This window comes from Rhinatrema bivittatum, chromosome 1, assembly GCF_901001135.1.
Source record: "Rhinatrema bivittatum chromosome 1, aRhiBiv1.1, whole genome shotgun sequence".
Taxonomy (NCBI): Eukaryota; Metazoa; Chordata; class Amphibia; order Gymnophiona; family Rhinatrematidae; genus Rhinatrema; species Rhinatrema bivittatum.
The window spans coordinates 61,553,248-61,568,478 of NC_042615.1; the positions used below are offsets into that span (position 1 = coordinate 61,553,248).

At 41.8% G+C, this 15,231-nt stretch overlaps 1 protein-coding gene across 3 annotated transcripts in view; it reads right to left on the bottom strand.

The window, feature by feature from the left end:
* Window positions 1-592: 592 nt before the first annotated feature.
* CYFIP1 (cytoplasmic FMR1 interacting protein 1) overlaps window positions 593-15,231 on the bottom strand; it is a 250,653-nt gene continuing 236,014 nt past the window's right edge. For all 3 annotated transcript variants that reach the window (XM_029611029.1, XM_029610852.1, XM_029610940.1), the window contains exons 30-31: window positions 14,990-15,137; window positions 593-1,251 (exon numbers count right to left, since the gene is read on the bottom strand). In XM_029611029.1, the coding sequence (XP_029466889.1) occupies window positions 1,087-1,251; window positions 14,990-15,137 (313 nt within the window). In that variant the 3' untranslated portion in view covers window positions 593-1,086. The remainder of the gene's footprint in view (window positions 1,252-14,989; window positions 15,138-15,231) is intronic.

Here is a 15,231-nt window from a genome sequence, read left to right on the forward strand (position 1 = left end):
TTCTTATTTACAGAAAATTCAGCCCCCCCTGTGCACACCACGCGATTTTAAAATCTGGCGTGCATGTGCGCACGGCCATGAGGTTTTATAATATGCACACTCCTTTTAAAATCATCCCCATAATGCCCAGACCATCAGGCTTTTCTTTATTATTATTATTTTTTACCTCCATGGGTTGCGTAGATTTACTAGGTAGTCAGCTTTTGAGTAGTTGGAGAGCAATATTCAAAGTGATCTAAGCTGAGTAAATTGGCCTCCTCTGAAGTTAAACTAACGCATGGGCTTCCATAGCATGTATTTTTAGCCAGATTGAGCCGGTTCATTGCTAAGGGTGGGGAGAGGGTATGTCTGGGTAATATGTAGATTTGATTGTCAAATCTACATAGGTTTCCAGCAAATTTTTGCCAGCATTTAAATCAGGTGCATAGTTCAAGAGTACTTTTTGTACTCAGAACGAAATTTTAGAGGGAAACTAATTGCATAGTTTCTCTTTGAAAATGTGTTACAAGGTAATGTGAACACAAAGCATCTGCAGAATTTGCCGTGATGTGGGTCATCTGAAATTGCCTTTTTAATGAAGATATACCACTGCAATGGTAGCATTATATTTATTTATTTAAAACAAATTGTACTCCGCACAATCTACAGTTCTAGGCGGATAACAGTTAAATACACAGTTAAAACAAATAACTGTGTAAACATATAAAAAAATTGAATCCTCCAGTATCATATCTGATCTGTGCAGCAAAGTGGCAAATTGTCTAAACTTGAAGCCAACTATTCTTACACTGCTGCATAAAATATTCTGAGATTTATAAGACTGCATTGCTTTTTATTTTTACACTGCTAAGCTCTGTTAACCCTACATACAGTATAGGTTAATTTTAGAAAAATAGTAGGCACTGTATAAAATCTACCATCTTTTGACAACTGTAGTATAATTTCTGAAAAAGCAAAAAGAATGCTGTTTATGACATTCAAAGAAAGCACATGTATAAATTCTAGAGAAAAGTATACAGTGTTCACCAAAGGCAAAGATGGCAGAGCAATGCAAAAGAGAACTGGTCAGAAGAAAGTCTGAGGATACTAGTTGCTGGCCAGTGACTGGTGGATAGGAGGCTGGAAACAGCGAACGTGCTCCACAGGTGTATTCTCTCCTTCGCCAGACTTCAGGTACTTGTCTAAAATGGCAAGTATTTCATCATTTAGAATCTGGAATTTGCGAATTCTCTCAACCATTTTCTTCAAAGGCTGTAAAAGAAAATCAAATGTTTTACCCAAAAATGTATATTATGCATTTGCCAAAATATTGACAGATTTTTTAAAGCACATTCCTCATTCAGCGGTTGGAGACAGAGTTGTTTATTTTCTTTTTTGATGTCATACATGCAACCAGATATAGGCAGTGTTCTCTGCCTCCACTCTCTGAACTGAAATGCTTGTGGAGGCCTAGTTCTTGCAATTGCTAAGCCTTGCAGTGAAGCGTGCCATTGAAATTTGAAAGCTTACCACCTCATTAGGATTCAAAGCACACGCAATAACTCAAGGGCTCCCATCCCTTGAATGTGGTAATAGGGTAAGCAACAAAAAACAGTTGACAAAGAGAGAAGGTAACACTGTTCTTATTCAAATTGATTTTAAGAACTTAAGAACATAAGAAATTGCCATACTGGTTCAGACTAAGGGTCCATCAAGCCTAGCATCCTGTTTCCAACAATGGCCAATCCAGACTACAAGTACCCTAACACTAAGTAGATCCCATGCCAGTAATAGCAGTGGCTATTCTTTAAGACAACTTGATTAATGGCAGTTTAATGGACTTCTCTCCAAGAACTTATCCAAACCTTTTTTAAACCCAGCTACACTAACTGCACTAACCACAAACTCTGGCAACAAATTCCAGAGCTTAACTTCGGGTTGAGTGAAAAATAATTTTCTCCGATTAGTCTTAAATGTGCTACTTGCTAACTTCATGGAGTGCCCCCTAGTCCTTCTATTATCCGAAAGAGTAAATAACAGATTCACATCTACCCATTCTAGACCTCTTATGCTCTTAAAGACCTCTATCATATCCCCCCTCAGCCGTCTCTTCTCCAAGATGAACAGCCCTAACATCTTTAGCCTTTCCTCATAGGGGAGCTGTTCCATCCCCTTTAATCTTTTTAAAGGCAGAAAAAGAACCAGAGCTTTCAGCTGGCTCATGTAAGACAAGCTATGATTAAAAAAGAAAAAGGAAAGGGGATACATTCAGTTTGTATTTAAAGTGGTTTTCTAAGGCTAGGAGATATTTTCTAAGGATCACCATATGCCAGGTCACATATCTGAGTGCAGCCGTTGCTGTGCTGTCTGTGACCATTAAAAGACAGCAGCATCTGACAGCACAATGTTCAGCTTGGAAACGCAATGGTAAAACAAGAGTATAAATCAGGGTCTTACTAGCCTGAACCTAGTGCAAAAGTATATTTTTAACTCACAAAGATATACCCAGAGAGAGAAAACCTAATGTTTTTTTCCTTTGTGTTTGGATTGCTGCCATCTTGAAAACAGCTGCAGGTTCTGCACAGCCGCATACAATTAAAAACAAGGACCCTCTATTGTTAACTCTCGAAGTGCTGGGACAAAGTAACAAAAATGGCTTACGGGCAGATTTTTTCAAAGGTCTGCGTGCGTAAATCTGGTGTGGAAAAAAACTCCCGAGGCAGGGATGCTGGTAATAATCACTATGGGGTAGATTTGAACACTTGCGCCCACATGGATGTACAGATTTTATAACATGCGCGTGCCAGCGTGTGCATGTTATAAAATCCGTGGGCCCCGCGTGCATGCGTGCCGGATTTTATAATCTGCACGCGTGCAGGGAGCCGAATTTTGTAAGAGTATGCGCAGCGACGCAATCGGGCCTCCCCGAGTTCCCTCCCAGTCCGTTCCAATTAAAGATCGAACTGGGAGGGAACTTCCCTAATCCCTACCTAACCTTTCTTACCTTTCCCTTCTCCACCCTGACCCCTACCTAGCTACCCCTAATTAAAATTTTTTTTTTTTTTTTTTAATTTACTGCTCCTTGGGAGCAGAAGCTATTTACGCACGCTGGCTGGCGGCGCGCGCTTCCCCGGGTCAGCGTACAATGTTGCTGTCCCGGCCTGCCTCGCCCTGCCCAGACCTAGCCCCCTGGCCCACCCCTTTGAAGAGGCCTGGCACTTGTGCGTGTACCGGGCTTTACGCACATGGCCAGGCCTCTTTGAAAATTTGAGCGGAGCGCGCAAGGCCCAACCATGCATGTAAAACCCAGTACATGCACAAGTGCCGGGCCTCTTCAAAGGGGTGCGCCGGGACAGGGTGAAGAGGAGAAAGGGAAGGAAGGTTAGGGTAGGGGGGGCAGAGAATTTCCCTCCACTCTGCTCCTTAATTGAAGCGGATTGAGAGGGAACTTGGGAAGGCCCAATTGCTTCGCCGCGAGGACTCTTACAAAATTCGGCCCCCCTGCGTGCGCCGTTACATGCGTGTGGATTATAAAATCCGGCACGCATGTGCGCACGGCCCACGGGTATTAAAACATGTGCACACCGGCATGCACATGTTATAAAATCGGCACACACGCGGATGCATGCGCGCACGTTTTAAAATCTATCCTATAGTGATTACTGCCAGCATCCCTGCCTCTGGGTTTTTTTTTTCCACCAGATGCTTGAGAATCCTAAACAAAGCCTTTCAGCCTTTAAAGAAAAAGATAAATATATATTTAAATGGTAAGCAATCTTCATATCCTGCAGCACAGATATAGGAATCTAGTACAGGACATACTGAGGGAGTATAGTTATTTCCCTCAAAAAGTGTCTCCATGTGTAGATCAGCAGAGAAAGTATAAAAAATAAATAATTCTGAGCGTTAGGAGGTCTCAGTAATCCAACTGTTTCACTAAGATGAAATTTAGGTATGAAAATTCTGCCAACTGGGATTCAGTTCTGAGATGGACACAGAAGGCAACCATAGCCGTTCCACTCTATGCAGAACTGGAGATTTAACTCCTTTCAGAACAGACCTTCCTCAAGACTGGCTACAGACATATAATGCTATTTAAGGTTAGCTCCTCTACCATTAGAGGTAAAGTAAAGTCTGTTTCAGAAGAGCGGTTGATATCAGATTCTTGCCACTCAGCAGGAAATCATCTATCCTTGTGCAAGGAGGTGCTGCACGTAAGAAATTATGCTTGACATTTTCTCTTCAACTATCTGTGTGAATGGCACCTACACTAGTAGTGTGGCAAGCAGGGCCGGTGCAAGGGTAATAGGCACCCTAGGCAAACCTTACAGCCTGGCGCCCCCTCCCCCCACCTCCCCATACACTGTTTTAAATTATGCATTTTTAGCAACATATTTTTGTTGCGTGTCCTGTCTGCGGCAGGCCTCCGTCTGGACCCACTTATCCTCGGCGCCTAGCTCCCGGTCCTGGTCTGCCTCCCTCGCGGCTGTGGGCAGCCGCGTATGCTCCCGAGCCTCTTCTGCTGTCCCCAGCGACACCGCGGATCTCCCCACATGTGCCATGGGGAGACGCCGCTGTCCAGTGCCATGCCGCCCTCTAGGCCCCAGATGATGACATCATCGGGCCCTGCTATTTAAGGCAGGGCCCGCCACTAGCTCCTGCCTTGGCAACAGGTCTCCACGCTTGTCGTGTGCTCGTTGCTTGATCCTGTCTACGTTCCTGGTCCCTTCCTTGCCTTGTTGGACTGACCTCTGGCTTTGACCCTTGCTATGTCTGGACCACGCTTAGGATTGACCTCTGGCTTTGATCCTCTCTACGTCTGGACCACGCTCAGGACTGACTTCTGGTTTGACCCTTGCTACGCTTTCGACTACGTTTGGACTGACTTCTGGCTTTGACCCTCGCTCGTTTGACTGCCCTTCCATATCTGCTGTCTGCCCTGATGCCAGCCTGCTCTCTACTACATCATCTGGTATCTTCCTGGACTTCGCCTTTCAGGCTCCGGCCTACTATTACTCGGGCGCCACCTGTCTTCGTCTCTGGTTCCTTTTGGTGCTCGGGTCTCTGGATCCCTGCCTCGTCCAGGCTTGCTTCTGCCTTCTTATTACATCTGCTGGTCCCTGGCTGACTACCACCTCTTCTACTGGGCGTCGTCTGATGGAGGCCCGCCTAAGACCAGCCGGCCCCGGCATCCAAGGGCTCAACTTGCGGGGAACGTGAGCTGGTATTGGCAAAGCTCCAGTCGGCCTCCGACTCTCAGCCAGCTCCGCCTTCTGATGGTAGGGTCCCGTAGGGCTTGCCCTGCGGGTAGCGTCAATCCCACCTCGGGCCAAGGGTCTACCTCCAGTGCAACAATTTTAATTGAAAAATGACATTCTGAGGTAAAATTAATATATTTATTTATTTAAGGATTTATATACCGGAGGTTCCTGTATAATATACATATCACCCCGGTTTACAATGAACAGTAACTATGATAATTTAATGCACTGTGGTGAAGCCAACAAGAAAACTTTGCATCTTGGAATTCATATGGCATCATACCTATTGTGATATGTTTTGGCATGGTCCTCCCATATCACACAGTACTATCTGCCAACACTCAAAGAATAACAACCCTACCTATGAAAAAGAATACCAGAAATATTAGACCAAAATGTAAAATATCAATACACCTCATATCAGGAAAACAGAACAGGCCAAGCTACTACAGATCCCTACAGAGAAACCACATGCTAAAAGAATGCTTCATCTCAGTCTTTGCTTGCAGAACACAAACTCTCACCAAATACAGAATAAAGCCACATAAAGTATAAATAGAAATGTGCAGACAAAAATTGAACTGTAAAACGCATCACGCCAGACTCTGTACAGTGCAATGGAAAAACAAAAATGTCACCATTCTTCATGAAACAAAATCAAAATATATAAATCATTAATTATAATAGTAAAATCATAATAAAAATTTCAAAACAGCTGATGTATATAATATCCAATAATTAAAGTCTCATGCAAATGTTGAAAGCTTTACCAAACACCAATAAAATATTTCAAAACAGTAAACACTACTCAATAATTAAAATAAGGATAAAAAGTATACCACACTCCATAGCTGGGAACTTTTGATTTTCAGTCTGAGCTTGTCATGGATTAATGGGAGGTGGCAGTGGCTGCGATACAAAGACTTTCTCCTCTCTCTCACATACAGACGCCCCAAAACAGGCATACTCCCTTACTTAAACATATTCATACACACACTCACTCCCCCACATGCTCTCTCACACACACATATACTCTCTCCTCCATATGCTTTCACATACACATACACTTGCTCTCTCTCCCCCCTACATGCTCTCTCTCTCTCACACACACATACATGTGTTCTCTCTCCCCACAGGCTCTCACCCCACATACTTGCTCTTCCTCACATGCTCTCTCTCACAAACACATACTCTTTTTCCCCCACATGCTCTCTTTCCCCATATACTCTCATATACACATGCACTCACATGCTCACATGCATATATATTTTTTTACTCTCCATCCTAATTGTAGGCAGCAGCAGCAGCAGCTTTCTTCTTGGACTTCCATGGCATTAGGATGCCTCCACTGTCTTCCTCGTTCAGCAGAGATGCTTCCTCACATGCTCTCTCTCACAAACACATACTCTTTTTTCCCCAACATGCTCTCTTTTCCCCATATACTCTCATATACACATGCACTCACATGCTCACATGCATATATATTTTTTTACTCTCCTTCTTAGGTGTAGGCAGCAGCAGCTTTCTTCTTGGACTTCCATGGCATTAGGAGGCCTCCACTGTCTTCCTCGTTCAGCAGAGATGTTGCCTCTTTTCTGCAGCACGCCCAGCCGATCCTGCCTTTCTCCTGTCACGCAGCCTGGCTGATTGGTGCCTTGTTCTTTTGTGTAATTGAAGTGGTTCCCAGCTCCCGCCGGGGCGGAAATTATGCTGAACAGCTCGGCCGGAGAGAACAAAGGTGGATTTTTCTATTAGACACAGTGGTTCCTAAAGGCTTAAACCGTGAACTAGAATGGTATCTATTTACTTAATTCGTTGGGGGTTATCACTGACATCTGTTGATCGTACTGCTTAGCTGCGCTTCAGGGACGGGGGCCTCTCTGATTGGCCCCCCGGGACCACGTGATCGGTTCACCTGAATTCGCGCCAACTCTGTTAGGTTCAAATACCTGTCTGCGCTTAGGTTGTATGCACTCCCCGTCAAGTGTAAAGAAATTCTGCACTCAGGTAGGCTGGACCTATATACTCTTGATATGCTGTAAGTTATGTCAGCATAAAGTCCTTTGCTTTGTCCTAATCCTTTTATGTTTTTTACAGCTCACATTGTGAAACCGATGCAGCCCTAGGCGAAACTCGGGACCGTGTCGGGGGACGTGTATTAAGATGTCTGTAGTGTAAATCAGTGGAGTTTGCCGGATTAAACTATTAAAAGCACTTGATCTTCTGAATCCCTTTGAATCTTCTTGATTGGGACTGAATATAGATGATCTGCACTTTTACTGTGGATATGCTTTGATATATCCCACATGTTCTTGACTGGTGGAGCAGAAGGACAAAGGAGGAGAAATTAAGACTTAACCTAATACTTTTCTTTCCTGCTACACCAGTCAAAAAGCCCATCCTGGGATGTGCAAACTGGGCTACCTTTATGAGAATGAGATCTGATTGACTAAATGTTATATATTGTAAAGAAAAAAATAAAAAATTAATAAAAGGGGAAATGGTTTGAGGAGATTTTTCAATCCTCCAAAGATTTTTAAGACTACATTTTTTAGTTAAAGTGCTTCTTATAATGAAAGTTGCTAATTTATCTCAAAGAAAGCATAGTTATTACATTTGTGGGGGTTTTTTTTAGATTACATCAAAATTTTAAATTTCCGATATTACATTTTTGTTTGCTAGTTGCTATAATTTAAATTTGGCTTTGACAGAAGTATACTGGCTATATCTGGTTCCATGCATGACATACATACAGAGATATCATCAAAAAATAAAATAATTGAGTCCAACTGCTGGATGAGGGGACTAAACCCATATGTTCTTGACTGATGTAACAGAAGTAAAGCAAAGGAAATTATCAAGTCAGTCAATTTCTTTTCTTGTACAGTGGAAGGTGACAGTGGCTATTTTCTAAGTCAACTTAATTAATAGCAGGTAATGGACTCCAAGAACTTATCCAATCCTTTTTTAAACACAGCTATACTAACTGCACTAACCACATCCTCTGGCAACAAATTCCAGAGTTTAATTGTGCGCTGAGTAAAAAAGAACTTTCTCCGATTAGTTTTAAATGTGCCACATGCTAACTTCATGGAGTGCCCACTGGTCTATTATCTGAAAGAGTAAATAACCGATTCACATTTACCCATTCTAGACCTCTCATGATTTTAAACACCTCTATCATATCCCCCCCTCAGCTGTCTCTTCTCCAAGCTGAACAGTCCTAACCTCTTTAGCCTTTCCTCAGAGGGGAGCTGTTCCATTCCCTTTATCGTTTTGGTTGCCCTTCTCTGTACTTTCTCCATCGCAACTATATCTTTTTTGAGATGTGGCGACCAGAATTGTACACAGTATTCAAGGTGCGGTCTCACCATGAAGGGATACAGAGGCATTATGACATTTTCCATTTTATTCACCATTCCCTTTCTAATAATTCCCAACATTCTGTTTGCTTTTTTGACTGCCGCAGCACACTGAGAACCAACGACTTCAATGTGTTATCCACTGACGCCTAGATCTTTTTCTTGAGTGGTAGCTCCTAATATGGAACCTAACGTAACTATAGCATGAATTATTTTTCCCTACATGCATCACCTTGCACTTATCCACATTAAATTTCATCTGCCATTTGGATGCCAATTTTCCAGTCTCACAAGGTCTTCTTGCAATTTATTACAATCTGCTTCTGATTTAACTACTCTGAATAATTTTGTATCATCTACAAATTTTATTACTTCACTGGTTGTATTCCTTTCCAGATCATTTATAAATATATTGAAAAGCATGGGTCCCAGTACAGATCCCTGAGGCACTCCACTGCCCACTCCCTTCCACTGAGAAAATTGACCATTTAATCCTACTCTCTGTTTCCTGTCTTTTAGCCAGTTTGTAATCCACGAAAGGACATCGCCTCCTATCCCATGACTTTTTAGTTTTCTTAGAAGCCTCTCACGAGTAACTTTGTCAAATGCCTTCCGAAAATCCAAATACACTATGGGCCGGATTTTAAAAAGGTTACGTGCACCGGGCCTATTTTCAAAAGGCCCGGCGACGCATGTAAGTCCGGGGGCTTTACTAAAGGGGTGGGGCAGTCCGGGGTCGGGACCAGAGGACTCAGACAGAGCGGCCATTTGCCGCTGTGTCGGAGGATTGCGTACCAGCAGGCTGCTGACGAGCACAATTTGCGCCTGCCCCCTTCTGGGGGGGAGGTTTTTGGAAGGGCAGGCTAGGGGGGAAGGAACAGGGGAAGGCAGCACGGCTCGGCGCATGCAAGGTGCACAACTGTGCACCCCCTTGCGTGCGCCGACCACCGAGTTTATGACATGCATGCGCATGTTATAAAAATTGGGCATACATATGTGTGCGCGCCGGGTAGCCGCGCACATGTACGCCCGCGTGACCCTTTTAAAATCTACCCCACTATATGCTGGTTCACCTTTACCTACATGTTTATTAACCCCTTCAAAAACATGAAGCAGATTTGTGAGGCAAGACTTGCCTTGGGTAAAGCCAAAGGGGAGGGGTGAGGGTTAGGAGGTTGGAGATGTTATCCCCTGTGTTTAGCAGTGAAACAGAGACCAAGTTGTAATTTGCAGTTACTTATTTAGCAACTCATATTCTGCTATTTCCATGTAGTGACAGACACGGTTTATGACATACATACATAATAAAACATTAAACATACATTATAACAATATTATCCACATGTTTATTAACCCCTTCAAAAAAATGAAGCAGATTTGTGAGGCAAGACTTGCCCTGGGTAAAGCCATGCTGACTTTGTTCCATTAAACCATGTCTTTCTATATGTTCTGTGATTTTGATATTTAGATCGCTTTTCACTATTTTTCCTGGCACTGAAGTCAGACTAACTGATCTGTAGTTTCCTGGAACACCCCTGGAGCCCTTTTTAAATATTGGGGTTACATTAGCCACCCTCCAGTCTTCAGGTACAATGGATGATTTTAATGATAGGTTACAAATTTTTACTAATAAGTATGAAATTTCATTTTTTAGTTCCTTCAGAACTCTGGGGTGTATACCATCCGGTCCAGGTTATTTACTACTCTTCAGTTTGTCAATCAGGCCTACCATATCTTCTAGGTTCACCGTGATTTGATTCAGTCCATTTGAATCATTACCCATGAAAACCTTCTCCAGAACAGGTATCTCCCCAACATCCTCTTCAGTAAACACAGAAGCAAAGAAATTGTTTAATCTTTCCACAATGGCCTTATCTTCTCTAAGTGCCCCTTTAACCCCTCGATCATCTGACGGTCCAACTGACTCCCTCTCAGGCTTTCTGCTTTGGATATATTTAAAAAAGGTTTTACTGTGAGTTTTTGCCTCTATGGCCAACTTCTTTTCAAATTCTCTCTTAGCCTGTCTTATTAATGTCTTACATTTAACTTGCCAATGCTTATGCTTTATCCTATTTTCTTCTGTTGGATCCTTAAAGGATAGCGCCAGCAGTCTGGTTCCACCTTCCTATCTCCACTGAACATGAAGAGGGGATACAACTTCCTAAACTCATTCTTGATTTTCAAAGAGCGGACAAGCCCTTCTCACATCCAAACAATGAGGAGTACTGTATTCCCTTTCATCACTGCAATTGCTAAAGGAAAGAAAACAGACTGCCTAATTCAAATGAAGGCCAAGACTACCTTCAGGAGATGTAAGGTACCATGCAAATCTTCACCATATTCCTTGAATCAGCAGGAAGGCTCCCCACAAGGAAAAAAGTCTGCAACTCTGAGATCCTTCAGGCCAAACAAATCACTACCAGAAAAACCACCTTGATGGTAAGAAGCTTTAGAGAAACTGATCTAAGAGGGTTAGCACTGCAAAATAAGGAAATCTCTGAGCACCCTATCTGATTAGAATATGTAGATAGACCTTTGTAAGATCCAAGGAGATCAGCTATTCTCCTCACCACACTGCCAAGATGACCAACTTCAATATTTCCATTTGGAAGACGAGACACTTGGAAAACCAGAAGAAGATGAAGACTTCCCTCCTTTTTTGGGAACCACAAAGTAAATTAAACATTGCCCCTGACCCGACTGGGACCGGTACCACTGCTTTCAAGCAGAGGAGCCTAAACTGTTTTCTGACTTCCTTCTTTTATGAGAAACTATAAAAGCATCTGAAATAGATAGGAAGATTCTAGAGTGTAGCCCTTTCATATTATTTCCAAGACTCACTGATCTGAGGTAACTTGGACCCAACATTGATAAAACTAAGACAGGCAGCCAACAAGCTCTTGAATCTGAGGGTGGGTCCCGAAAAACTCTGAGAAGCACAGAAGGATCCTGAAGATCCTGTTGGTCTCTTTTTACCATCTGTTTTTTGCTGCTTGCAAAACCGAAACCTCTCCAAATCTTAGCCATCTTCCCACGGTTTTCTCCAAACAATAAGGTCCCTTTAAAAGTAAGCTTTGTCAAATTGGTCGTGGAAATGGAATCCCCTGATCAAATTCACAACATGAGAAGTCATCTGGGTTTTTGCCAGTTACTTGTAGCCTGGATTGGCCACTGTTGGAAACAGGATGCTAGACTTGATGGATCCTTGGTCTGACCCAGTATGGCATGTTCTTATGTTCTTAGTGCGGTTCTTTCACTATGCTTCCCCACAAAAAGGCCACCGCCAAGGAAAGGAGGAACACTTGCTCGGTGCACAACACACTATCCTGTTACTTATTTTTTAATTTGATTTATATTCCACTTTTCAGATTACATTCAGGTACTGTAGGTATTTCCCTATCCATAGAGGACTTACAATCTAAGCTTGTACCTGAGGCAATGGAGGGTGAAGTGACTTGCCTTTGTTTATAAGCAGTACCTAATTTAAGACTTTTGAAAATGTTCATCTTCTGAACTTTAATTGCCAAAGGTCCCAGGATGTTAATAAGAGTGGGGGCAATAGACAGCCTTGCCTTGTGCCCCTATGGAATTCAAAAGCCTCTGACAATTGCCATTAAACAAAATCATAGCTTTTGGCAAGGCATAAAGGAGTTTAATCCAACTGAACATCTCTCTATGAAAGCCAAAATGGTCCAGCAGCCAGAACACAATTCCAAGACAGTGTCAAATTCTTTCACTGTGGCAATGTTTGAGCAACAAGTGTTTTCTTATGTAAGAACATAAGACTTACCATACTGGGTAGGACCAAGAGTCCATCAAGCCCAGTATCCTGTTTCCAATAGTGGTCAATCCAGGTCACAAGTACCTGGCAGGATCCCAATGAGTAGATAGATTCCAAGCTGCTTATTCCAAGAATAAGCAGTGAATATCTGCAACTCCACCTAAACAATGGTTTATGGACTTTTCCTCCAGGCACCTGACCAAACCGTTTTTAAATGTAGCTATACTAATAGCTTTCACCACATCCTCTGGCAATGAATTCCAGAGCTTAATTATGCATTGAGTAAAAAAATATCTTCTCTTGCTAGTTTTAAATGTATTACCTAATAACTTCATTATGTGTCCCCTAGTCTTTGTACTTTCTGAAAGCATAAACAGCGGATTAATGTTTACTAGTTCCAATCCACTCATTATTTTATAAACCTCTATTATATCTCCCCTCAGTTCTTCTTCAAGCTGAAGAGTCCTAACCTCTTTAGCCTTTCCTTATAGGGGACTCGTTCCATCCCATTTATCATTTTGGTTGCCCTTTTCTGTACCTTTTCTAACTCTGCTATATCTTTTTTGAGATGTGGTGACCAGAACTGCATACAATATTCAAGATGAGGTCTCACCATGGAGCAATACAGAGGCATTATGATAGTCTCTGTTTTATTCTCCAATCATTTCCTAATAATCCCTAGCATTCTATTTGCTTTCTTAGCTGCTGCTGCACACTTAGCAGAAGATTTCAACATATTATCAATGATGACTCCTAGATCCTTATCCTTAATGGTGATTCCTAAATTGGAATCTTGCATTATGAGGCTTTAATTTGGGTTACTTTCCCCTTTGTACTTGTCCACATTAAATGTCATTTGCATGTCCAGTCTCCCAGTTTTGCAAGATCCTCTTGTGATTTAACAACTTCATTGTGCTTAAACTGAGTGTAGAACTGCAATTAAGCAGCAGACAATAGACACTTTACCTTTTCTCTTCAAATCTCACCAAGTCTCCAGTGATTAGTGAATGGATAATACACTTTAGAAGACTGGCCAAAACTTTAGCAAGGATTTTGAAATCTTCTGAGAGTTATGGGTAACAATTCCAGTAATTGGGTGTGTCTTTCGCTTTGTGAATTATAGTAATCATTGGTAGACTAGAATATAATACGAGACTTTCATTACTAAAAGAATTATTACATGTTTTGCAAGAGCGCAACACCCAAGTAACCAAGAATCTTAAACAATTCTGATCTTAGGCCATCTGGACCAGGGCCCTTCATTAATTTGAACTGTTGATTAACTTGCTCATCTCTTCCAATCTAACAGGAGCATTTAACATTTGCACTTGTTCCGAGAATATCCCGGGAAGTTAATAATATTGAAAAATACTCTTTCATCCCTATCCTGAATCTTGGCATAAAAATTAACGTCAAAGAATGGAACATTCCCTCCATCTCTTTGACAGATTTTTCCAAAACACCTTTTCATTTTCAATAGCTAAGGCATGCTTCAGTGCTTTTTGGCTATTTATCAGTCTAGCCAGAATCCTGCCAGGTTTCTTTCCAAGTCTGTGGAGTCTATTTTTAAAAAACTGTAGAGAGGACATAGTTTTCAGTTGGAGTTAATAGTTCAGTTCTCTTTCACTAGCTTCTAAGGCTTGTTTGTCTATATTAGCAAATTTTTGCATGTGTCTCAATTTCAAACCTACCACTTTTTAGTTAACCATAGAATGTATGCATTTTTTATGATTCTAGTTTCCTAAATAGGAGTTATCTCCCCTGCTTCTCAGAAACATATAGGGTTAAAGCTGGATTTTAAATTTTAAACTTTGTAATTGTCCAAATATTGTTTACTAAAGATTACAAGTTCTGATTATTAAATAGATAAGCCTTCAGTCTTCTGCTAAATATAACATAGTAATCATAGCAGAAAAGTACCAAATGGCCATTCCAGTCTGCCCAGCAAGATGCAGGTTACCCCCAAGTTTCTCATAATGGTAGTCCAAGCAGTTACTCCCAAGCATTATGATAAGGGTCGTAATATTTGCGATCAAAGACCAAGCAACCATCCCATAAAAAGTTACTGCTAGCAACCTTTTATTGGGTGATGAGCCTTCTTGAAAATTCAAACAATGCTGCTTCACTTGCTTTGCTCTTGGACTTGGCCATAGAAGCAGACCTGTGCTATTTCCCTTATGTTTGCATTTCAGTACCCCTGAATGTAAAAATTAGGGCCTGTGTTGACTGTCATCTGAATCCAAATCCCCTTCCCCCCCTCCCCCCCTCCATCAAAACGGAGAGTGATGTTGCAATCAAAAGTATGAAGGCTTATTGGTTGAGGGTAGTAATCCCCATGCTTCTGCTAATGATAACAACCATTGCACCGAGTGGGTTACCCCCATGTACCCTTTTCTTTATTTCCATCCTCTAGCCTTTAGTGACCCATAGTGTTTATCCCATGCCCCTTTGAATTCGTCTTCACCACCTGTGTTTTTTGCTTGTGTTCTTCCACTGTTAGCTCTATTGAAACAGGGGCATGGTCACAGATTTAGGATGTCTTTGGCCAAAATTACACCCAAAGAGATTTTACAAAAATTATGACTGTGCATTAATATTGAACATACCACATTCTTGATGACTTCATCTTTTCCATCGTGTTTCTGGACTTTAAGTAAATGGTAGCAGAAATCCAGGACATCAAATCGACGCTGCTGTCCCAAAAGCACAATAATCATGCAACCAGCCCAGTGCAGGCCATCTCCAAAGCATTGTCTGAAATAAGGAAAAAACTCTTTAATTACTACATATCCTATGTTTTAACATAAAAAAATGAACCGTAAGGTCCATCTATTCTAGCCAATTTACT